Genomic DNA, 23966 nt, shown 5'->3' with positions numbered 1-23966 from the left:
GATTTTTGTTATTTTTATTTGTAGTAACAATAAAGATTACAGTACACATATTTAGTATTTTACATGTAGGTATATTATATAGGTAAATATTAATTTAATTAGGTGAAATAATCTACTCTTTAAGCTCTTCCACTTGAGATCATACGATCTTGCCACTCAACATTTCCATCTGTACTAAAATATGTTTTATATTGGTCCCTGTTTCGTTTAGCTTCCAAACTCATTTGAATGGTAGAACGACTATGGAGAATAATTAATGGAATAGAATTTTCAATTCTCTCCGCATGTTGCATTGTGTCTGTAGTAACTTCACCCCTTGTGAGGCTTGAAATAGAATATAAGTTACTGTGTTTACACAAATAATTGTGTAAAGTGCAAATAGCAAGCACAACGTAACAGATACTGTTGTGGCTTTTTATACAATTTATAGCAGTCTGTAATAATCGCAACCTTCCAGAAATTATTCCAAAAGGCATTTCTACTACATTACGAGCCCTTGATAGTCTGCGGTGACATTTACCAGTGACTTTTTAGGTAATCATTTGTGATTTATATCAAAAATTCTAATTTATAATATTTGGAAATTGGACCTTTTATTCCAAATCACCTAACTCTATAACAAATCTGGTGGCAGCGTAGCGGGATACAAGGTATCCCTGGTTCGTCTCCAAGCAGTGTTCGGAAAAACTTTGGTACTCAAACATTGTGCAACACTGTTCTGGTGTAATAACTACCCAAAAATTGTGCAAATACTTCTCTGATCGAAAAGTGCTCGTCGTGGCCGTTACTACAATTATTCAATTTCAAATTGTCAAATTATTATTTTTTACCTTTACATAATCCTTATATATGTATAATAAAATTGACAAATTATGTTGTTCCTGGAAATTCTGCAAGCGGAGACCATTATTTGGGACCCCAATGAAACATGTCATAAGGACAAAAAATAAATAAATGATGCCTGGGTGCGTGTCCGCGACATCTTTGAAGGCAATCTGACCGTTCAAGAATTGAAGAAAAAGAAGGATTCGCTTTTTGCCACGTACAGGGGCTACTGTAGAAAAATACAAGCTTCCTTAAAATCTGGTGCCGGTGTCGACGATGTGTATTGTCCTGTTTGGTTTGCATTCGACTTAATAGACAACTTTTTAGGATCGGTGTTTAAATGTAAACAAACAATGCCCACAGTAAGTTTTTATTATTTTATAAAAAAAAAAACATATTTTTTTACAATCTACATGATACATAGTGTACATGATAAAAATCATTGGTAAAATGATTTCTTATCTGAACGGCTGATAATGGTGATCTGCGTGGAACTTGTGTCATATCTCTCAAAGCACACCATTTCATCAATGTCCACGTGGACTGTCATCCAATAAGATTCATTCCACGTGCGGCACGACGTCACCGTCAAAGACTACGACAAGTGTGTTGTTTGACAAGAGCAACGCGTGCGACGCCCCGCCCTTTTACTTAAAATAGGTTAAGGTCACTCTGTGGCTCAATTGCGTCCGTCCGAACACCGGAAGTGGAAGTGTGCGCGCGCGCTACCGGTTATCAAGTAGTGTCACACCATTAGGCTTTTTTTGTGGTCTAAAGTGAAAGAAAGGTGTACTAGTGTACACCGAAGAAGCACGCAGTGTAGAACAATTAAAACAGAAAATAATTGCTGCTTTTGATATTGTGAAACAAGACAGAGTGACTTTAAATAAATTAAAAGACAACATTCAAAAACGTGCACGTTTGTGTTTCGAACAAAGTGGTAGGCAATTTGAACAGTTGCTGCAATACAGGTAAAGCCTATTAATACCTAAATGTAAATAAAAGTGATCATTTGTAAATACAAAATAATTATTAATTCATGTGAATAATTCAGTTGATTCCCATTCTTTAATCCCTAAGGAGTCCTTGGCGACCTGAAATTGATAACCACCTAAGCCCAGTACCTCATCTCGGATACATGTTTGAGTCCCACGTTGCTAAAGCCAATTTACCATCCCAAACAGTTTCAACAGTTAGAAAAAGTTTATAGATTTTATGATGCGCTTAGCAAAAGAAATTCAAAATCGCCTACTCAGCAATTACATGGCCTTACAAAAAATGACACAATTATCTGTAGACAATACTTTGAAACCGTTAAAAGATAACTCAATCGCTGAACTCGCTGTGGAATTAGGTTGTGAGGAGGACAACATTGAAAACATTTTAAAACAATGGCACAGTATTAATTTTGTGAAATGGGACATCACGACTACAGATACTGTACAATTTTGGGCTCATGTTTTAAAGTACAAGGACGCTGCAGGTTTTAATACGTACAAAGACATAGCAGACCTATGTAGCTATCACAGTTCTATCGTTGCCACATTCCAACGCAGAAGTGGAACGAATGTTCAGTCAAATGAATATTATAAAAAACAAACTGAGGAACAGGCTGGCTTCAACTACTTTAAACTCCATACTTCTTATAAGGAATCAGTTAAAGATTTTAAAACGAAATTGCCATAGCTATGTCTTGCCGATGATGTCCTGACCAAAATCACTAAAACTATTAAAAAACCTAATACTTCTCCAATGGATGTGGAACCATCAACTTTAGGGAAAAAAGGCGTGAAATGGTACGTGAAAATGTTTAAAAGGCTACTGAATGTGAGTATACATAACGCGCTTGTGATGTACCAAAGTTCTCTGAAACGTACAACTGATAAATTGCCTACATCGTGAGTTCCGCTATGCGCTTGCTGAATCTCTACTTAAACGGCATCGCCCCCGTTCAATAGGGATCAGTCAGGCACCAGTGGAAAACGTGAGGCTGAGGCGAAATATCATGCAAGAGCCAGAGCACTTGATGGGACGTGAGAATACAAAGAGATGTATGATTTGTCAACGGCAGAAGAAATCCAAAGCCGTTCACTCAAGGTGCATCACGTGTGACGCATATCTTTGTTTTGGGGACTGTTGGAGAATTTGGCATTCTGCAAAAGAGTTCCCAGGCGTAGATATACGTGAACGTTTTTGGGGTGTGGATGTGGATTACGATTGTGTTTGAATGTGTGAAATGACAATGCGCCATATCACTCTGTTCAAATTAACAAACCCCCCAGCAGCAATAACAAAAAGCAAAAATTTTAGAGTGGTTACAACGCAATGGTGTGGAAGCTGACAGTCAAATGTTAAAAAAAGAGTGGGTTAGACTATTGAACTTACAAAAACTACAGACGCACCCATCATATTTTTTGGATGAATTGGCCAAATCAAATGGTCACACAGTATTTCGGCTACCCTACCACTGCCAATATAATGCAATCGAGTTGATATGGGAGCAGGTCAAAGGTATCTATTTGTTTTTCTTAGCATTTATTGTCCCACTGCTGGGCCTTTTTTTATAACTAAATGTACAAATATTTTTAGGTTATACAACAGGCGTAACAAAACTCCGTCATTCACGGAAAATAAAAGGATGGTTTTATTAGAAGAAGCTTGGGCTCAAGTGACAGCTGACGATTGGCGAAAAGTGGTCGAAAGAACAAAGAAAATGTGCTTACAAGACTGTCGTTCGACTGTTACACGGGTCTGTCGTCTAAGCAGGCAGAGGGACGATGAGGGATGAAGTGTAGATGAAATGTGCATTGCGCCACATTTTGGTTATAATCAAAGAAAAGATGAAATTACAGGTTTCGTAAATAATGGCGAGTCAAGACAAAATCAATTAGCTGACCATGTTTATGATAAGAGGCGTTCAGAAAATTACAAGCAACCTATTTTATATTTATTTTGTATAAATTCAGCTGAACTGGCTAAACAAATAAAAGCTGTGATACAAAAACTGCACAGTGTAGGACTACATGTCCTAGCTACAGTCTGTGACCAAGGTACATCAAACGTGAGTGCGATAAACTCTTTGATTAAGGAGACGAGAGCTGATTATTTAAGGAAAAATAAAGAGTTACGGAGAGACATATTTGAAGTCGACGGCAAAGAGGTGATTCCTTTATACGACCCGCCACATTTGATTAAGGGAATAAGAAATAACATGATGACCAAAAATTTAGTAAGTTCCATAAATGGATCCTCAAAATTGGCAAAATGGGAACATATAACCAAATTATATGAAGAAGACCCAGCATATAAAGGAATACGACTAGTTGACAAACTTACAGATCGACACATAAATCCTGATAAATTTCAAAAAATGAAAGTAAAGTATGCAACACAAGTTTTGAGGAAGAAAGTTGCAGTTCCTATGGGATTTTTAGCAGGTTATTATTTTCGAAACATTTTATTACCTAAACATTTTAATGACTGCCCCATTGGTCTAGTGGTCGCAAGCACGACTGCTGTGCGGTGGGTCCCGGGTTCGATTCCCGAGTCGGGCCGAAATCGCTTTGTGGGTTTTCTGAGACTTACACAAACCAGCCCGAAGTCTGGAAGTTGGTGGTGGTACACCCCCGTTCCTGGGAGGGCACGTAAAGATCAACCGAAAGACTTCCAGTACTGGACACAGGCCTCCCCAAGTTTCACTACAAAATCACCCATCTTTCCGCCCTGCTGCCCAGTAGGTACTTCTATACTGTACTGCAAATTTAAATCTTATTTTGTTTTTCAGAAAAGAACATACTGCCAGCTGAGTGCACACAGATTGCTGATGTAATCCTTTTTTTTAACGAACTTTTCGACTCTCTAAATGGGAGTTCTGATATCTCAAAAAAAAGGTCCGGGAAATCTTTATTGATGCAAGTGACTCCAAAATCAGACCATGGTACCGTTTGGTCTAAAGCTAAAATAGTTTTAAGGACAATAAAATTTGTAAGTAAAAACAATAATTTACAGGACAGGCAGGTCACAGTTCCGACAATAAGTATAATTGGTTACGTACTGTAAACAATGTGGAGTACCTAATAGAAATACTTTAAAAAAAAATATGCTATTAAATCTGTGTGGATGAGGCATTTTAATCAAGATCCTCTGGAGAATTTCTTTGGGTTGATTCGAAGTCACAGGTGCAGAAACACTAACCCTACTGTAGCTGGCTTCGAATCGTTCTTTTGCTGCACTATTAATTAATAATTTAAGTGGCCAGCACTCACCTGGTTCCAAGTATGAGGAAGATAGTTGCGAAACAATTTTTAAAACCATAGAAACTATTTAAAAATGATAAGAAGCCGTCCATACCCATAACCACTGTAGATTTTGAGGATCAAGTCCAATACACGAACTTTGAGGTGAAAGCAAAAAACCCTAGAATATTAGCCAGTTTACAGTACGTAACTGGTTATATGCCACAAGACACAAGCAGAGCTTAGTTTGTGGCTCGACGTCAACTACCAGAATGTTATGTTACTCTCTTGTCAATAAACGTTATTTTATTATTTTTATTTTATATAATAAAAATCGAGAGCAAACATATAAAAAAAATTGTAAAAATGCAAAGATTGTTTTTATGACCAAAACAGTGGAAGCGATTTTTTAAAAATAAGAGAATACAGAAAGGGAAAACCTATGTAACATATCCCAGTAATGAGATAATGTTTTTTTCAAAAATACAAGGTATTGTTACTTTTTATTTTAAAAATAAATCTATATTTGAAAACATAAAAACAACTATAACAACAATCATGCATATGGATCTCGATTTTAGTATATTTCAATGTGAAAACCACTAACTATTTCAATGTTGTTCGATTCACTGATGTTTGATTTTACACCTTGAATTCCTTTCTCTCTATCAAAGAGAGATTTTTTTACCTTTTTCATTCCTAATTTTTTAGGATGAAACTGACACGTATGAAGACGAAGAGGTTCAGAATATTTGCGACGATGAGTCAGAATATTTAGAAGAAGAGACATTGTGTGCTATTTGCTGTGAGGCAGGAAAAAATGAGATGTGGTTACCGTTGTAGAAGTTGCAGTCAATGGGCACATAAACAATGTTCTGGTTCTGAAAGCACGGTTGATTATATCTGCGTTTTCAGCTTAGATCCTTAAAGTTACACAGTAACGTTTATATTAAAATTTATAATAAGTAGATTTCAGACTGATATAGAATTTTTGAGGCTGATTTAATAATTAAGTAGCTCCCAGTGGGAGTGAGTGAGTGGCTCCATGCTGAGGCACAGCAGGATGACAGGGTCAGCATGGTCCCTGTCCGGAAATCAACAGGAGAAGATTACCGAGCTCTTGTAAGCAATGAACTAGCCCAGTTAGGCTTAAATTTGCAAGATATTATTAGCGTGTCATTTGATGGCGCCGGAAATATGGCGGGAAGGTATAATGGTCTTCAAGCAAAACTGAAGGAAGAAGTGCCAAAATTAATTTTCACACATTGTTATGCACATGTTTTAAATTTAGTGCTGGGAGGCGCGACGTCAAGCTGTACTGAAGCCAAGAATTTGTTTGGGCTCTTGGAGTCTACCAGTGTATTTATTCATGAATCATTTAAGCGCACATCTCTATGGGTGGAGAAAATTTCAGAATTAACAGCTGGACAAGACAAATTGAGACGATTACAGAATATCGGAAAAACAAGATGGTGGGCTAAAGACAAAGCCTTGACCACTGTTATGGAGAAAACTCGATGATAAAAACTTTAAGTGCCATATCTTCAAGCACGGAGTTCGAGCCAAAGGTTTCGTTCCAAGCAAAAGCTTTGATGGATTCTTTTTTGAAATTCGAAACTATCCTGACAGTCTTCACGTTCAAGAAAATATTTGACCTATCAACCCCAGTAAGTCAATATCTCCAAAATGTAGGGGACATTGGATTATCTTAAAGCTTGGGGATTCATCAAATGTTTAGACATGGATTTACGAAGACATTTAGATACTTTTGATGATGTTTTCAAAGCTGCAAGTTTATTTGCATCCGATGTTCAAGACTTGATGCACGCTGAAAACATTGATCTCGACGTACAAACCACGTTACCGTTACGAAGAATTTCTAAAAAACCGAAGAAACATGAGCAGTTATGTGAAGATGAAGTAGCATTATTGGCTACAGACCCAAAGAGATTTTATTCTACACTCTTTTGCAAAAAAAACGGGCACCTATGCGAAATCTTGGTTTTAAGGCCTTCACGTGTATTTCAAAGTTTTTTAATGACTATAGGATGTTACTAGCATCAAAAGGGTTAGCCAAGCATGCGTGAGAGTGTATTCTAAATTTGAATTTTGTAGATTTGCTAAGAAACTGGTTAAACCTTGTTTTGGACTAATTCCTGGTAGAAAGTTCGTGGGCGTTCTGAAAAGTTTTTGACGTGATTTTCAGAAAACTGGTAAAGCAGTTTTAATTGATGATTCATGTACAAAGTCTGATAGGAGCCGACTTGTGAACGGCACTGCTAACTTTAAATTGGTTTCGTTGCAGCCCAAAATATTGATACTCCTCTAAATTGTGTTTATTTATGAGAAAGGGATATTTTAAACCGCGTGGATACAATATCTCAACAATAGAACGCTTTACACAAAAAAACCGAAACTCTTAACATTGCCATCAATCATCAGCATTGACCATTTAGAGCAGGTGAAAATTTTATCAAATACGGATAGTTTTTCAAAAATGTTTAGATTTAACAGAAAGGTACATTAATCATTAATTAAAACTGCATTATCAGTTTTCCGAAAATCACGTCGAAAACTTTTCAAAACCCCTACGAACTGTCTATCAGGAATTAGTCCAAAACAAGGTTGAACCAGTTTCTTAGGAAATCTACGAAATTCAAATTTAGAATACACTCTCACGCATGCTTGGCTAGCCCTTTTGATGCTAGTAACATCCTACAGTCATTAAAACCCTTTGAAATACACGTGAAGTCCTTAAAACCAAGATTTCGCATAGGTGCCCGTTTTTTTTTTTGCAAAAGAGTTTATTTCTGTCTACAAAGTCATTATTAATACAGCTTTAGTTAAAATAAACGAAAAATTCATGTGCAACGAAGATTTAATGAAAGATGCCGCTTGTTTGGACCCGAAAAACTTCAATAAAATCAAAGAAAATGGAATTCCTAATGACGCGCTAAAGTCTATCGCATCAATTGCAAATGTCGATCGAGAGTTGCTGTCAAAAGAACTGGAATCTTTTGCAAATAAGTTTAGTGAACTGTCTAAAACTCTTTGGGATGAGCACGTTTCTCCTAGGCAGCATAAGCAAGATTCAGATTCACAAAGCGACGAAGAAAACGACGAAGATGTTTTAGACTTAGACCAGGCAGCAAAGGACGCCATGTGTTTTTCCAGAAGTGGTTTGGTTGTCTGTCAAAGTTGCATACCATGTGCATGTAAACATTTATCACAGTATAATATGCATATCAGCACGTACACCACCATGTTTTCACATTTTCCGCAAAGTCGGGTAATGAGAGCGATTCTGTTTTTCTCTTTAAAGTTTATTTGTGGCCAAATGCTTTATTTGTGGCATAATTATTATTATTAATTATTATTTGAGGCATTGTAACATGTTACATTTGACACCCTGTATTTTTCACATTGGTTAATTGTTTAATATGTACCATTTTATTTCCAGAATTCATACTAAATGGTTTATAAACGACCTCGAAAGACATTGCATGGCACCGTGCCACCAGAAAAATCTACTGAAGCTTGTGAAATTGTAATTAAGCAAGAGAAGAGCATCAGAAGTGTAGCTACTAGCTTTGGCATGTGTCATGTAACTTTGTCCAGGTATGTCGCTAAATACAAGCATGATAACACAGTAAAAACTGGATATGCCCCATATAATTAAGTATTTTCTACAGAACAGGAACTAGAATTATCTCAATATTGCAAGTCAGCGAGTCAGCTTTACTTTGGTTTGACCACCAGAGATTTACGTAAATTGGCCTTTTCTTACGCCAAAGCTAATAGTTTAAAATATCCCCAAAAGTGGAACGAAACAGAACTCGCTAGCCTTGATTGGTACAAGGCCTTTATGAAAGGACACTCAACTTTGTCTGTCAGATAAAACATTTTTTATCATTCACGAACAGGTATTTGGAACACCGAGTGTGACCTTCGTCAGGCGGCGTATCGGCAGGGAATACCATCCGGACTGCGTCGTTCCAACAGTAAAGGAGGAGGCATCATAATGATGTGGGGCTGCAAGGCGGCTGGGGGGGTTGGCAAAATGTTTGTTTGCGAAGGTCGTATGAAAAGCAAAAAGTACATGGAAGTACCCACTTAAAACTGCATTTATGTTTTCGTTAACGACTAGTCTTGTTGACACCGGTCTACGCAAAAAAATATAAAAGTACTTTTATAAAAATGAATTCCGGTACACGAGGTACAATGAAAAAATTAAAAACAGAAAGTTATCGGAAGCGATTCCACGTTTATTAGTAACAAATACAAAGTCGTGGTGGCCTAATGCCACTTTCCTAAGTTTTAAAAATAAGTATATCATGGTCAACAATGACTGTGTTTCGGAGGGTACGTTAAACTGCAGGTCCCGGGGCTGTAATTGAACATCTTTGGCAGTTGAACATTTTAATTGTCTAATCGTATTATTATTTTTTATCATTTTGAAAACCAAACAAATTACTTAAAGTAATGCCTCCACCTGAAACAAACAAAATATGTATTTATATTAAATGAAGTAATAAGTCGTGGTTTATGTTTTCAGGGCCATCTTCCGACTCCTTATCTCAATTCAGTAAGTAAGGGCCAGGAAAACCATAATGATGCTCACATCAAAACAATGACAAAAGAAATGTAGGTAGTGGAACGGCAATATGGAGTTCTGAAAAGACGATTTTCGACACATGTTACGTGTGATAAAATGACGACTCTATACCAAAGGAAATGCCTTAAAATTATCTGTACTTTCTTTGACTACAAGTACTATTTGCAATGGCTGAAAAGTTGTGTGAGTTGTGATCGGTCGGCTCTTCGGAGAAGACGTCATACATTGTATCTCGAGTATTTAGAGTCTCATCGAGATTTCGTGGATATGTTTAGCACTTTGTTGCAGCAACAAGGAAATAGCTTCTTTAAGATTCTAAGAATTAATTTTTTCGTGAGAAATAATGGTATACTCAAACACTCGGAATAAAATATAAGACACTTTCAAATGAGAACATAATATTGTTCGATGCTATACGCAATGTCAAAAGTGAGTAAACTTAATCCCGATTTGAAAGAAGATACCAAAATTGTCACGCCACACACAAAATGAAAATAGTTTTTAACGACAGCAAATACGCAGTTATTTTGTTTAAAATGAGTGTTCGCGAGGAAGAACGGGAGAAAAATACTTGCCCCTTCAAAGTACGTACGTAGTATGCGTTCATTATATCGATGGCGCGAGGAAGACCAAAAACAACAATATTGAAAACTCAGGCGGTGTGCCTAGGACCTGTAAACTTTAAGAAAAAACTGTGCCAATTGTGAAGCCAGTAACGATAGTTCAAAGCCATCCCAAACTGACAACAAAAACACTGAAAACTGACTTCAAAACATGCCGCCGAGTTGGCTAAGAAATATGATGCTCATTACGCGCCGACTCCGAGTCGGCAGCGAAGCAACTCCTAGGCGTGTTTTTATTCTTGATTGTACATAATAATTTAGTTTGTAAATATAGTATTAGAAGTAGAATAGTAAGTTTGTATATAAATGTATTATAATAACGTTTGTAATTATGTCAAGAAAAATATAAAATCATGTGTTTCGAAATATTGTGGGCACAAGGAATCTCGGAACATTACTGCAGCTGATATACACAGTCGCCGTACATTAGGTAGATGTGGCCACATCGTTTCAATAATTTACTATCTTGCCTGGGTCAGATATGCAGACGACTGGATTCAGCTTGCAGAATTTTTTGACGCGTTATGTCTGAACATAGAAGATAACAATTAATATGGAATGATTCAGTATTGTGAGGAGATTTCTGTGCCACGTTTTTATATTTATTAATATTTAGATAAAAAGTAAATAAACACCTTTTATTTGATCCAAAATTGCAGTTTTAATCTCTAATTCTTTGGCTGCTGCTTGCAATTGTAAATCATACAATTTTCTTTTGAATTCCAGTTCTTCCCTCAATATTTGCCCTTTGAGGTCCTCAACAGTTTCCCTTTTTTTATTAACATTTTGCAAGCATGCATTTTTATGAGAATCTAGCGAAGTTGCCTCAGTCCGCTCATTGTTATTTGAAATATGTGGCCGCTTTCGTGACCACAGTGACGTTTTATTAGTACAGAAGTCCCGAAGTTCTTGTATATCCTAAGAAAAAAAAACATATGATTATGTATATAATAGGTGCCTATAGGTCTGTTACGAACACCATTGACAGTATTTCCACTTACGTCGTTCTTAGATTCTTTAACTAAGTTGTTTTCCATATTAATTCGTTCATATATTTGCAACTCGGCACTATCTGAAATTTCTTCTATTTGTGCCTGAAATAGAAATGGCTCCATAAAATGTAGGCAATAAAATTATAAATTTTGACATTCTCAACGTTCTCATGTAAGGAGATTAGCCAACCAAGTTTATAAACATGAATACACTTCTAGGATTTTTCTGTTTCACTGATTTGCACATTCTTTTCTTCCGCAGTTTTACACAAATCATTTTGAATGGTAATGGTTTTCACATGCACCTTTTCTGTCTCCAATTCGGTCTCAGCATCAGAATCTGGTACCTCTAATTTTTCTGTACATCCTCGGCCAAGAAAAGCACAGACCTTTTCCAGTATAGGGTCAATTTTTAAGGTTGTTAGCACATCCCCATTCCGTGTGGCGTTATTTTGCATTAAAACATATTTCTTGCTCTCGCTTTTTAACTTCTCCCACATCTTCATCAAAGATTCCTTGTTTCTAAAAGAAGACAAGCATGGCATTTAGACCAGGGTTTTCAAAGTTCAATGTTATATTACAATTTTAACGTAATCAGGCAATGAGTAGATGGAACAATATATGTACATAGAGAATGAATGTTTCATACCTGTGAATTTTTGATGTAGAATTAAAAGAATTTGTGATGGCTATCCACGAACAATTCTTCGCCTCATTTGTAGCCCCATCTGTCTTTTTATTCAAAATTGTTTCTTTGTGACGGAGCAATAACTTAATTAACTTATATTTTTCTTGCAGGGAAAAATTTTGACCACGCTTCCTCTTTTCAGTCATTTTTCTTAGTTTTTTCTGAACCGTTACTAAACAAAAATAAAATAGGTTTAAGAGCAGAGCTAATTAACGATTTCTCAACTATTTATGATACGACAGCGTGTCTAAAATCGCCCCGATCGACTCGCATACACTTTGTAGTAGCCGAAGTAACTTGCTTTGATCCATAATATACAGTGCTAGTCCACATGCAAACTAAGGGTCCGTTTAAACAGACCGGCTCGGAGAGCTTCATCGCTCATTTTTTTTTCACACAGACAGGAATCGGCTCCAATCGGCTGCGTAAGATGCAATCGGAGCCAAACGTCTGCAAGACCGAGAAAAAGTACGCGATCGGAGCCGGTCGGCTCCTCTTATTATTTCACACCGAATCGCCTTCGAGCATTCTTAATGACAAAAGCAGTGCACATGCAAAAATAAAACATACTTCAAATACTAAATACCCGATTTTCAACGTGTTAAGAATTTGCTCTCCTCTCCGAGCCGGTCTGTTTGAACGGACCCTAATCGTGTATATAGCGGAATAATCGCGGAATAAAACTTAACGATTCCAATCTATTCGCGAGCAGTTGCATGCTCGTCATTTTAAATTATTTCTATTATAATGACAATCATATAGATAGAGGTAGATCTGCGTATCTATTCTACACATTGGGGCACGTGCTCTTTTTTTGATAAACCCAGAGACATTTGTACAAAATCTTAATAATCTGATAGGCAGCGATGTTGATGATACCGTTCTTCCTGACACTTACAATGAAGCACTGAGCGAAATGGAAGAAACTTTCAAAAATTTAACAAAAATATTGGAAAAACATCCATCGGCATCCAATTCAAAAGACATTCATTTCTTTAACAACAGTCTAACCAATAAAGACCACTACGGGCCCAATATTTTTCTATTCAATATGTGGAGTGAATTCTGAGTAGAAGGGAACGTATGAATGAGCAGGAAGGAATGTATGAGCGATGAAGAGTGAAAGGGAGTGAATGAAGAAGACGCTAGATGCTAAGACGTTAAGATTTTAAGATTTGTAAAAGAAATTAAAACAGTGTTTAACTTCCTTCCATGGCCGTAGCTAGGGGGGGGCATTGTGGGGCAATGCCCTACCTTGAAACCACAATGCCCTACCTTAAAAATATCTAAAACTAAGATAAATTATTATAATTAAATTGTTTGTTCATAGTTTGAGAAAAAAAATGTAGCGATAGGTATCTAAGTTTTTCCGAAAATACTTACCTACCACAGATTGTGACATTCATTTCATATTATAATAATTCTTTGTTCTGTGTATAGATGGCATTCGAAGCGCCATCTCATGAAGCGATGGGTTTATACAAAGAATTAGAATACGAATATTCGATGACTAACCTCTCAATCAGCTAATTTTTTTTCCCTTTTTGCGGACGCCCATGACATTTTAGCCACCTTTTCAATTGTTTACAATTGTCAACAGTTGAAGATTCAACTGAATTATGTCCCTTTCACGTAGGAGTCTGAAAGGGACACCGTCTTATCTAAGAGCGAGAAGGCAAGATCTGGATCGTGATCCAGATTGAGCGTGTACTGGGCGCCAATATCTGTGTGATGCAGAGGGAATCCCCGTACCATAGACTGCAATATGGGCTATATTGCAATCTATGGTACGGGGAATCCCCTTTTAAACCTGACCTAAAGATTGATTATGATTGTTTGTAGTTTGGTTAAGTGAAGTGTACGGTGAAGAGTGCTTTAGACAAAAATCGATACAATTGTTATTTGTATTGCTATAAATTGAAGATTCATTTATTTCGCGATGGATATACGGGCTTTCTTTGGAAAAAAACGAAGACTTGAGGAGCAAATTGACCACGAAAAACCTAACTGTTCAAAACAGGTGGAAGCACCAAATACAATCGCTACTCCTAGTTCCGTAGCAACAGGTAACGTTAGCTATGGTATTCCGTCTGATATTGCACAAATCGGAGAACCAATAAAACAAGTTGTTTTAGACACATATCCAAAACAACACAACAGGGCCTTTGTTTCCGATTGGTTCAAGCGTTATAAATGGTTGCAGTATTCTGTCGAGAAAGATGCTGCTTTTTGCTATCCATGCCAGCAATTTTTACCTCATGGAAGCAAACAGACTTCGTACACTTCCACAGGATTTAGAAACTGGAAAAATGCCACTGATTCTAAAACTGGTTTTCCAAAACATGAAAAATCAATTTCTCATATTCAAGCTATGTCGATGTGGCAGGAGAAATTACAAAGAATATCTACATCTAGCAGTGTTGAAACGTTAATAAATCAAAAAGTATTAGAAAAATATAGGTATTATGTAAAGTCTATCATGGAAGTAATACAATTTCTAATTGTCAACGAATTAGCTTTGCGTGGAAATTATATTTTGGAAGAAGAAAAAGAACAAGGATTATTTCAGAATTTATTTGAATACACATGTATGAAAGATCCAAATTTGAACGAGGTTCTCACTCATATACCACAAAACGCAACATATCGTTCACCCGAAATTCAAAATCAAATAATTCAAGCAATGGTTCAAGCGGTACGAAGTTCCATTGTCAAAGATATTAATGAATCTGACGTGAAATGGTTTACTCTAATGGAAGATGGGACGAGAGATAAAAATAACCGCGAAAATATTGCATTAGCAATACGCTACGTCAAGGATGGTGTCGTCAATGAGTCGTTGCTGATGGTTAAGACTACTGAAAATCTTGATGCAGCCACTTTCACGGAATTAACGTTAAATACTCTCACGGAAAATAACATTGACCCCTCTTGTATGCTTAGCCAATGCTATGATGGCGCAAGTGTAATGAGTGGGAAAGTTTCAGGAGTTGCGACTAGAATAGAAAATAAATTGGGCCGAAAAATTCCTTACGTCCACTGCTATAACCATCGCTTGCACTTAATAGTCATCAGGACTATCTCAGAAATGACTTTTATTCGTTTATTTTTTGACCAATGCATCATGTTACATGAATTCTTTCATCATGGCAAAATAGCTGCCTTATATGATGGAAAAAGGATTGGCCGACTCCTCGAACAACGCTGGTCTGGACATTTAGCAGTTACAAAAGTTGTATACGATAATTATTCATCGATTTTGCAGACTTTGAAAGAAATTAAAAATGGCAGATTCAACGGTGATGACGTCGCCAAGAGTATAGGTATTAAAAAAGTCATGCTTGATCTGGAATTCCGAATAGCCATGGTTGTGGCCAAAAAAATCTTATCCACGCTACAACCTGCAGACAAAGCTTTGCAAGCCCGAAGCGCAGGATTAAAAGATGCCATAACAATCATAAAGTGTGTCAAAGATGAAATTATTAAATTAAGATCAAATCAAATGTATAATCAAATTCTGGAAGAAGCTAAGTCTTTAACAAGCAATGACTGCGGCGAATCTGAAAATAGGACACAGACCTCGAAGAGGCAAGTAAAAAAACCAAATCGGATGGATGACTATTTGACGTACACCCCCTGTTCCTCCGCCAGACAAAATATAGATGAGAACGACGAGCCATTTAAGTCTGAGTATTTCGAAACGTTGGACATTTTAATTGCTGAATTACAAAGAAGGTTTTCGGACAACGATGATTTAATTAATTCGATTGCAAGTCTTGATGAGTTGGATGTAGATAAAATGGTTCCACTGAAAAATTTGGGTAAGTTTAAAAAAAAAAATAATTCAAAAAAATTGTCATGTTCAATTTACAATTTTAACTAATTTTTCAGGTCTGAAAATTCCATCAAGAGAAGAGGCTAGTGTGGTTAAAGCTTACTTGAGTCGTAACGAGGATATAATGGAAAATACATTGCAAGTTTTGTACAGGCAACGAGAGGCGTTCAAAGATACATATGAACTTTTTGCGTCTGTGGCGACCATAGGATGTAGCACTGCAGTGTGTGAATCTACGTTTTCAACTTTAACTGCAATCAATAGGCCTCAAAGGCTGTCAATGGGTCACGAGAGAATGGCTGGTATGGTATTTCTGGCCTTTGAAAAAAAAAGAACAAAATCAGTTGATCTGAACGAAGTTCTTCGCATTTTTAATAACATGGCGAATCGTAGAATTCAGCTGTTTTAAATGTTTTTTATTATTATGTTAGTTAATTATTATAATAAGTACGCAAAAACAATGTGATCTTAATGGTATTTTTGGTCGTTTCTATTTACTCGTATCACCCCACCCAATAATTAATTATTACCTCACTCTCACTCAGACGTGGATCTCTACATCCAAATCTGGAAGTTCAACCATCTTATTCACTTGTTCTTCATCATTGAGGATTTAATAGTTCTTAGATCCATGCTCATGCACTGTCACAGTAATTATTTGTCTACGAATAACTATTCACATGATGGTGATATACATGGTGATTGATTTAGGAGCCCGTGTTTCGACGGCAGATCAATTATGATAATTTTTTTACTTCCGCCCTACCTGTAACTAATGCTGCCCTACCTCAAATTCGACCCTAGCTACGGCCCTGCTTCCTTCGCAGTATTTTTTTTGCCACTAAATCCCACAAACTTGGGGTTCGTCACTCCTCGAAGAGTGTATAGGAGGCAAGGGGAACGATTCGCCTCAGGCCTGTATTCAAGAGACAATGGAATATGGGGGTGGCTCGTGTATGTTCTGGGGCGGCATGTCAATCGACGGCAAAACGAACCTTGTGTGTCTTTCTCGGACTGGAAGTGCTCGCGGGCAAGGGTCGCTGACTGCTGCTCGGTACATAACAGAGATCTTAGAGGAGCAGGTTGTCCCTTATGCGGGTTTTGTTGGCAGTGGGTTCACGTTAATGCACGATAACGCCCGCTGTGACACCGCTTTAATTGTAAGAGACTACATGCAAGAAGTTGGAATCCCTGTTATGCGCTGGCCGGCGCGAAGTCCAGAACTGAACCCTATTGAGCATCTTTGGGATGAACTGAAACGGCGAGTACGGGCACGTGATCCTGCCCCCACCACTCTTCAAAACCTCCAAGATGCCGTGGTTGCAGAATGGGACAGCATTCCGCAAGAGACTGTTGTCACGTTAATCAGGTCCATGAGAGAACGCATGGAAGCAGTAATCAGGGCCAGGGGGGGTAATACTAGGTTTTAAGTTGTTTTAAAGGACTTTGTTGTAATTTTTACTGATAAAATAAAATTTTCCTTTTTAATCATTTGCATTAGCTTGCTTTTTTTATATCCATGTAAACAAATAACCACGTCCATTGATTTATTCTGAAATTTAAATTAATTGCCTTTCCAATGATACCTCATAATCATATGTCTACCATTGATTAATAGGGTTAAAATGACTTTGAAGGGAATATACAAAGAGGTGCGATTTTTGTGACGCCGAGTGTATAATAGAAAAGACCAAGAATGTAAAACGTGCAAAAAAATAGACCAATATACACTCCGGCAGAATACATAAGCCTTATAGAAAATGCCAAGAAAAGGGGGGAATCATTTACTGTCAAAGAAATGATGTTCGATTCTTTCTTTGATATGAAGATGTTATCTGATGATGTTAATTTGAACGTAACCAAGGAATTTGGAGAAATTCGATTAAGAATTTGGAAATCAAAGCGATCAAATCTACTAAAGGTTAAGAGACATACCAATACAGGGACAGCTACAAGTCAGACAAGTGGACAGTGGCAAACATTCGAGTAGGCCGTATGGTAATTGAAATATAAGAGTGAAAGATATCATATTAAAACAGCTATAGGTACGACGAAAAGTTACCAATCCCTAACCGAAAGAAAGAAGACATTCTTCAATTGATATCGTCAAATATACGTTGGACCCTCATAAGTGCTTGTTGACAATTAGGGTGTTTAAGTGTTTTGGATAAGAAATTTGTTTATGTAGTCAATGGTGGTCCTAGCTCACTTTGTTGTTGTTACTTGGAGAATTAACATTGTATTGCATAGAAAATGAGTGATTTGCCCGCAACTGATGTCGCCAGAGCTGTGACAATGATCGAGGAAGGTCACACATACCGTTCAGTGAGTCGAAGGTTGGGTGTGTCCGTATTTGTGATCCACCTTAATGTTAAACGGTACAGGCAGACGGGGTCTAACGTGCGGAGGCGGAGACAAGGCAGAAATCCTGCAACCAATGCCGTAGATTACCGTTTTATAAGAGTGCAGACTTTGAGAAATCGTCGTCAAACTGCAGTTCAAACCCGAAATCTTTTAGAAGAAGTGCGTAATGTGCGTGTTAGTGAAAGAACAGTAAGAAGACGGTAAAATGAATCCGGTTTAAAGTCACACGTGGCAACTAAAGCGCCCAAGCTTGAGGTATGCCATCGAGTTGCAAGATTAGCGTTTGCTCGTCAACACCAAAATTGGTCTGAAGAATGGAGTCAAATTTTATTCTCTGATGAAAGCCGATTTTGTGTAAATTTCAACGACGGAAGAGAAAGGATGTGGAGGCATAGAGGAGAACGCTACCATCAAGCAAATTTTACCGAAACGGTGTCATACGGTGGAGGGTCCGTTATGGTATGGGGTGGCATTACTTTATTAGCACGCACGGCTTTAGTCATCATCGATGGAGGTTCTCTGACTGCACATCGATACATTACAGAGATCTTAGAACCCCATGTAATGCCTTTTGCCCCATTCATTGGCGAAAATTTTGTGTTAATGCACGATAACGCACGGCCCCATACTGCACACGTGGTTACCGAATACCTTAGCGAAATCGGAATTACCCAAATGAATCGGCCAGCACGATCACCAGACATGAATCCAATAGAGCATGTCTAGGACATGATTGGGCGAAGGGTAAGAGAGAAGATTCCACCTCCCTGGAATGTTGAAGAGCTAAAGTTGGCGCTGGTGGAAAAGTGGGTCAACTTACCTCAAGAAATGATCGCGAATGTCATCATGAGTATGGGCAGACTCATTCAAGCATTAATTAGAGCCCGTGGAGGCAATACAAGGTATTAATTATTTTTTTTAAGACTTCCCCCACTTATTATTTTTTACAATTGTTTAGAAAAGTTGAAGAGACTCACTATTTGTTATTTTACTGTATTTTTATCAATTTTATTAATTAATTTAGTTAGTTTAGTTTAGTCCTAGTTTTTGTTGTGTCATATGTGTAACATGTAAACAAGCTCGAATTAAGTGAAAAACTTGCATTATAAGCTATTATTTTAAAATAAAACTGTACTTTTTTTGTGTTCCTCTAATTGTGCCGGTGTGTAGTTCCAAGTTTTATCAACAATATTATTACAACCTTTTTAGGGTTCCGTACCCAAAGGATAAAACGGGACCTATGTTATGTTACCTATGTTACTAATAGTCCTATAGTTCGGCCATTCAGAGAATGCGTTCCTGACACGTCGCGATTGAACTGACGACGTAACTACATTCATTGATTATTGATATAATAATGTTGTTTTAATGCTCCTCAATTGTTAAAACGGTAAACAACCAGCAAAAATATTTTTATCGTAACTGCAACGCCATTGCAAAGTTACGTCGTCAGTTCAATCGCGACGTGTCAGGAACGCATTCTCTGAATGGCCGAACTATAATTGTGCTGGCTGTGAAGGAGAATTAACTAACGATGTCGAGGAAGACGAAGATAAAAATATTGGATGTGACATATGCCACAAATGGTTCCACTTAAAGTGAGTGAGTAAGTGTTCATCGTGAGCGAAATTATTTTGATGAGGCTGAAGAAGATTTTACTTGCCATCACTGTTTTTGATTGTTATTCTTATAATAATTTGTTCTTGAAGTTTGAGACATGACGCTCCAGCTGTTTGGGCACACTTTGTTCCTTTGATACAAAAAACCATCACCGATAACCCATTTATAGACACGTTACATATCCAAACAGATTCACCGACTTCCCAATATCACAATAAATACATATTTCATATGATAACACAAATACACAAAGAATTCGCACAAATAAATACAATAACATGGAACTATACTGAAACTGGTCACGGCAAGGGTGCTGCCGATGGTGTCGGGGGAACAATAAAAAGGACAGTTGATTCCTGCGTTAACCATGGTATTGATGTAGGCAGCTATGACAAGTTTATGCAAGTGTGCCGAGAAAATATAAAAAATATTACTCTAATTGATGTACCTGAAGCAAAAATCATTGATAAAGAAAATAAAATGCCAAAGAATTTGCTGCCATTTAGAGGAACTCTAGAAGTCCATCAAGTTTTGTGGAAAAAGGGACTCTCTATGTTAACATTACGCAATGCAAGCTGCTTTGAATGTGACTGCGGAATCATATGCGCCCATGGGAAACACCTTGGATTTTTGGACATACCACAAAGTTTGAGCTCGTCTCCTATTACTGATACTGATAAAGTGACACCTCTCATAGCTACAAAGCGTTATTATGGTAATGAAGTATTTGCAAATATTACTAACACTATGCAGAGGTCCACACCGATTGAAGCTAATGTATCAATAGTTGCTAGACCTTCTAATATAAAGATTTTACAAAATAAAAGAATTATAATGACAGAATCGTGGTGACCTAGTGGGTAAAGAACCAACCTTTCGATTATGAGGGTGTGGGTTCGATTCCAGGGTCAGGCAAGTACCAATGCAACTTTTCTAAGTTTGTATGTACTTTCTAAGTATACTTAGACACCAATGGCTGATAAAAAAAGGTGAAGGAAAACATCTTGAGGAAACCTGGACTATAAAAAGTCTGAAATCACCAACCCGCATTGAGCAAGCGTGGTGATTAATGCTCAATCCTTCTCCATGTGAGAGGAGGCCTGTGCCCAGCAGTGGGACGATAAAAAGGCTGTAACAATGACAGAATAATGAAAAGTATTGTAAGAAGTAGAAAGTGTCAGTATTTCGATCTCATTTATATAAATTGGTTGTCGAGGAATAGTTGATTTCAATTTGCATTTTTTAAGTACTGATTTAGTGATACATTGGATTGAATTGAACGAACATAGTCACTCTGAGCAACAGTACAATGTCACTCGCGGATTCGAAAGGATATAGAGATACAAAACAGTGATACATATCCCAGTGATCAAAAGATACATATCAATCTTTTCTTTTCAATGATACGTTTTTCCCATGTCTACCACTGACCCAAGAATTTTAGATGTTTGATCCCTAAGACACCCATGTGGCGTTTCCGAATTCCACTGCACTGGCAAGACTTTTTCGACTTTCAAGACTATACAAGCTAATTTTAGCAGCCATTGCAACAAAATCTATTTTTCCTCTATCATTCCTGTAACTAGTCATTTGATGTAATGATAATAACATTTTCTGCATGTGTACATTATATAATAAACTTTTGTTGATCAGTAACGATACGACGCCATGTTGATCAATGACTTTCATTGCAAAATCTTTGTGACAAATGCAAAAGGTGAACCTGTGTACCCAAAACCCACTGAACAGCGGTACGGGATGATGGGTGGTACCAAAATACATTGTGCCGAAATCTGAGAATAGTTTTGAATAGACCAATCACACAGAAAACACTGACCAAAACCTAAGACAACCCACTAACCAAAAATCAACCAACCCACACTGTTTACAAAGATTTTTAAGACAACCTAGTCAAACGATACATAAAAACAATAACCTTTTGATTATAATAGCACTTCGTACCTGAAACAGGATTTCCTAGTCCAAGCACGTAAGACTCGTATCAAGTCTTATATTTAACTTTTTACTTAAAACAATAATTACGTTATAACAGAATTAATTTTAGAATAACAAGCAAATCCTACAAATTTCGCAGTAAATGCAACTTGAGTGAGACAAGTATCAAGCGACAGACAACTTCAGTTTGCGTCTTTGTCTTTGATTCATCGACTATCGACTACTACCACAGATCCTACAAAATTTTTTAAGGCCCCAGTACACGTTGGCCTGTGTTGGGCCAAGCAGTGCAATGCACAAATGTAGGCCACGATCAAATGGTGTTTACACATTGGCGCATGGCTCATTGCTGCCTGGCAAACCACTTGCGATGGACGTCGAGGTAGTTACGGCTGCGCCTGTTTATTTGTACAATACAATATATATTTGGCAGAAACGAAAAAAGAGTTACCCCAAATTTACAGTTTTATTTGGCAATGCTACAGACATCCATCTAAATTACTATATCAGGACAACCTTCTGGAATCTTCTGTTGGCTGTCAGCAGGGTGACCCACTCGGGCCCGTGATTTTCAGTTTAGCCATAAACCCAATAATTCGGCAGCTAAATTCGGAATTCAATGTTTGGTACCTTGATGACGGAACCTTGGGGGGCAAAGTAGATACAGTACTTGGTGATTTTTCTTTTCTCCAAAACAAATTTCAAGAAATAGGTCTAAATCTAAATTACTCCAAATGCGAACTTTTTGTACCGGACAATACTGACAGACAAGACACACTTTCAAAATTCAATGCAATAGCCCCGGATATTAAATTAATTGATAAGGACTCTCTTTGTCTCCTTGGTTCCCCAATATATGAAAATTCATTTTCGAATTTTATTCAGGACAAAATACAAAATTTCAATCATATTTCGGAAAGGCTGCTCCAAATTAACATGCACTCAGCCATTACAATCATTAGATATTGTTGTTTTGGCCCAAAATTAACATACTATTTGCGCGCTTCCACTCTATGGAAGCACACAAACCTTTTGGAACAACTTGACAAAATTATCAGACACACATTATCATCAATTTTAGGGTGCGTCCACATCTGGCGAATGCGCCGCGAATGCGCAGCACGCGAGCCGATCGCGAGCTGTCCGCGAGCTGCGCGCGTGCAGTCACTGCAATAGTTCGGTGCGCCTCTTTAGCGCAACTCACGCAAGGCTCGTATAGAGCGCGCGAGCGGCGCGCGATCTGCGCGCAATCAGTTCTCGCCCTTACAGTTCCGTATATTGGCTCAGTACTATCGAAGATGGCAGACGTCGCGCGCCGCCTGCGCGCCGCTCGCGTGCGGCGCTTAGGTCGCGCGCGAGCTGCGCGCGGGCGGCGCAGAAGCGGCGCACGAACAAAAATGAACACGCGCAGCTCGCGGACAGCTCGCGATCGGCTCGCGTGCTGCGCATTCGCGGCGCATTCGCCAGATGTGGACGCACCCTTAAATGTGGCCCTAGACGACCGAGCCTGGGTTCAGGCTACTCTTCCCATTCGCATGGGAGGGCTTGGCGTCCGCAAAATTTCTAGTATAAGTTTACCGGCCTTTATATCCTCCGTCCGTGGTACTGAGAAATTGACCAGGAAAATTCTCCCTTCCACACTGGTCAATTGCGAGGTACCATGCCTGGCTGAGGCTGTAGAGGCTTGAAAAATCACCTGCCCGAATATTGATCTACCCGTCAACCCATCCTCTCAGAGACAGTGGGATGAGCCGCTCTGCAGAGCTACACGGAATAATCTGATTAATACGTCAATTTCTTCTGCAGAGCGAGCGCGCCTTCTGGCTGTGGGCGAATGGGAGTCGGGTTTATGGCTTCTGGCACTTCCGTCGTCAAAAATAGGCACCTTGTTTGACGACACCACTTTCCGGCTAGCTATTTGCTTGCGTTTGGGTGCTCCGTGCTGCTCTCCTCACCGCTGCCCATGTGGTGAAGCTGTCAGCAGCCTTGGACACCACGGCTTGTCATGTAGCCGCAGCGCCGGCCGTTTTGCACGGCATGCGAATATCAATGACATAATCCGTCGCGCTCTTGTTGCCGTCGGCGTTCCAGCCATATTAGAACCCAGTGGTCTGGTACGCGACGATGGCAAGAGACCAGACGGTATGTCGTTGTTCCCGTGGAAGATGGGTAGGTCTTTAGTATGGGACGCGACCTGTGTCGAAACTCTTGCA

General features: G+C 38.3%; 2 protein-coding genes across 4 annotated transcripts; one reads left to right on the top strand and one right to left on the bottom strand.

The window, feature by feature from the left end:
* Window positions 1-9295: 9295 nt before the first annotated feature.
* On the bottom strand, window positions 9296-21915 carry LOC124641356. Of its 3 annotated transcripts, XM_047179414.1 has the most exons (7): window positions 21760-21915; window positions 18133-18241; window positions 11940-12150; window positions 11596-11812; window positions 11300-11392; window positions 10934-11216; window positions 9296-9552 (listed from the first exon to the last, which is right to left on the bottom strand). In XM_047179414.1, exons 3-7 carry the CDS (start codon window positions 12122-12124, stop codon window positions 9500-9502), a joined length of 831 nt encoding a protein of 276 aa, XP_047035370.1. In that variant the 5' UTR covers window positions 12125-12150; window positions 18133-18241; window positions 21760-21915; the 3' UTR covers window positions 9296-9499. The 3 variants fall into 3 exon arrangements, with proteins under 3 accessions (XP_047035370.1, XP_047035372.1, XP_047035371.1); XM_047179416.1 differs by lacking the exon at window positions 18133-18241 and having other exon boundaries at window positions 21734-21915; XM_047179415.1 differs by lacking the exon at window positions 18133-18241.
* Window positions 13239-16290, top strand: LOC124641355 (zinc finger MYM-type protein 1-like). Its single transcript, XM_047179413.1, has 2 exons — window positions 13239-15799; window positions 15870-16290. Exons 1-2 carry the CDS (start codon window positions 13918-13920, stop codon window positions 16220-16222), a joined length of 2235 nt encoding a protein of 744 aa, XP_047035369.1. The 5' UTR covers window positions 13239-13917; the 3' UTR covers window positions 16223-16290.
* Window positions 21916-23966: the final 2051 nt, after the last annotated feature.

This window comes from Helicoverpa zea, chromosome 22 (assembly GCF_022581195.2).
Source record: "Helicoverpa zea isolate HzStark_Cry1AcR chromosome 22, ilHelZeax1.1, whole genome shotgun sequence".
NCBI classification, from domain to species: Eukaryota; Metazoa; Arthropoda; class Insecta; order Lepidoptera; family Noctuidae; genus Helicoverpa; species Helicoverpa zea.
The sequence above is the reverse complement of the archived record's forward strand: the minus strand, read 5'-3'. Positions and strand labels throughout refer to the sequence as shown.

Excerpts from the sequence above, each read along its gene's own strand:
- LOC124641356 (XM_047179416.1), bottom strand. The coding sequence starts at position 12,124 with ATGACTGAAAAGAGGAAGCGTGGTCAAAATTTTTCCCTGCAAGAAAAA. Across the intron at positions 11,217-11,299 it reads TTAAAGAATCTAAGAACGAC|GATATACAAGAACTTCGGGA; the intron begins GTAAGTGGAAAT and ends TTTTTTTCTTAG. Across the intron at positions 9,553-10,933 it reads AATTTTGGATCAAATAAAAG|GTGGAGGCATTACTTTAAGT; the intron begins GTGTTTATTTAC and ends TGTTTGTTTCAG.
- LOC124641355 (XM_047179413.1), top strand. The coding sequence starts at position 13,918 with ATGGATATACGGGCTTTCTTTGGAAAAAAACGAAGACTTGAGGAGCAA. Across the intron at positions 15,800-15,869 it reads GGTTCCACTGAAAAATTTGG|GTCTGAAAATTCCATCAAGA; the intron begins GTAAGTTTAAAA and ends CTAATTTTTCAG.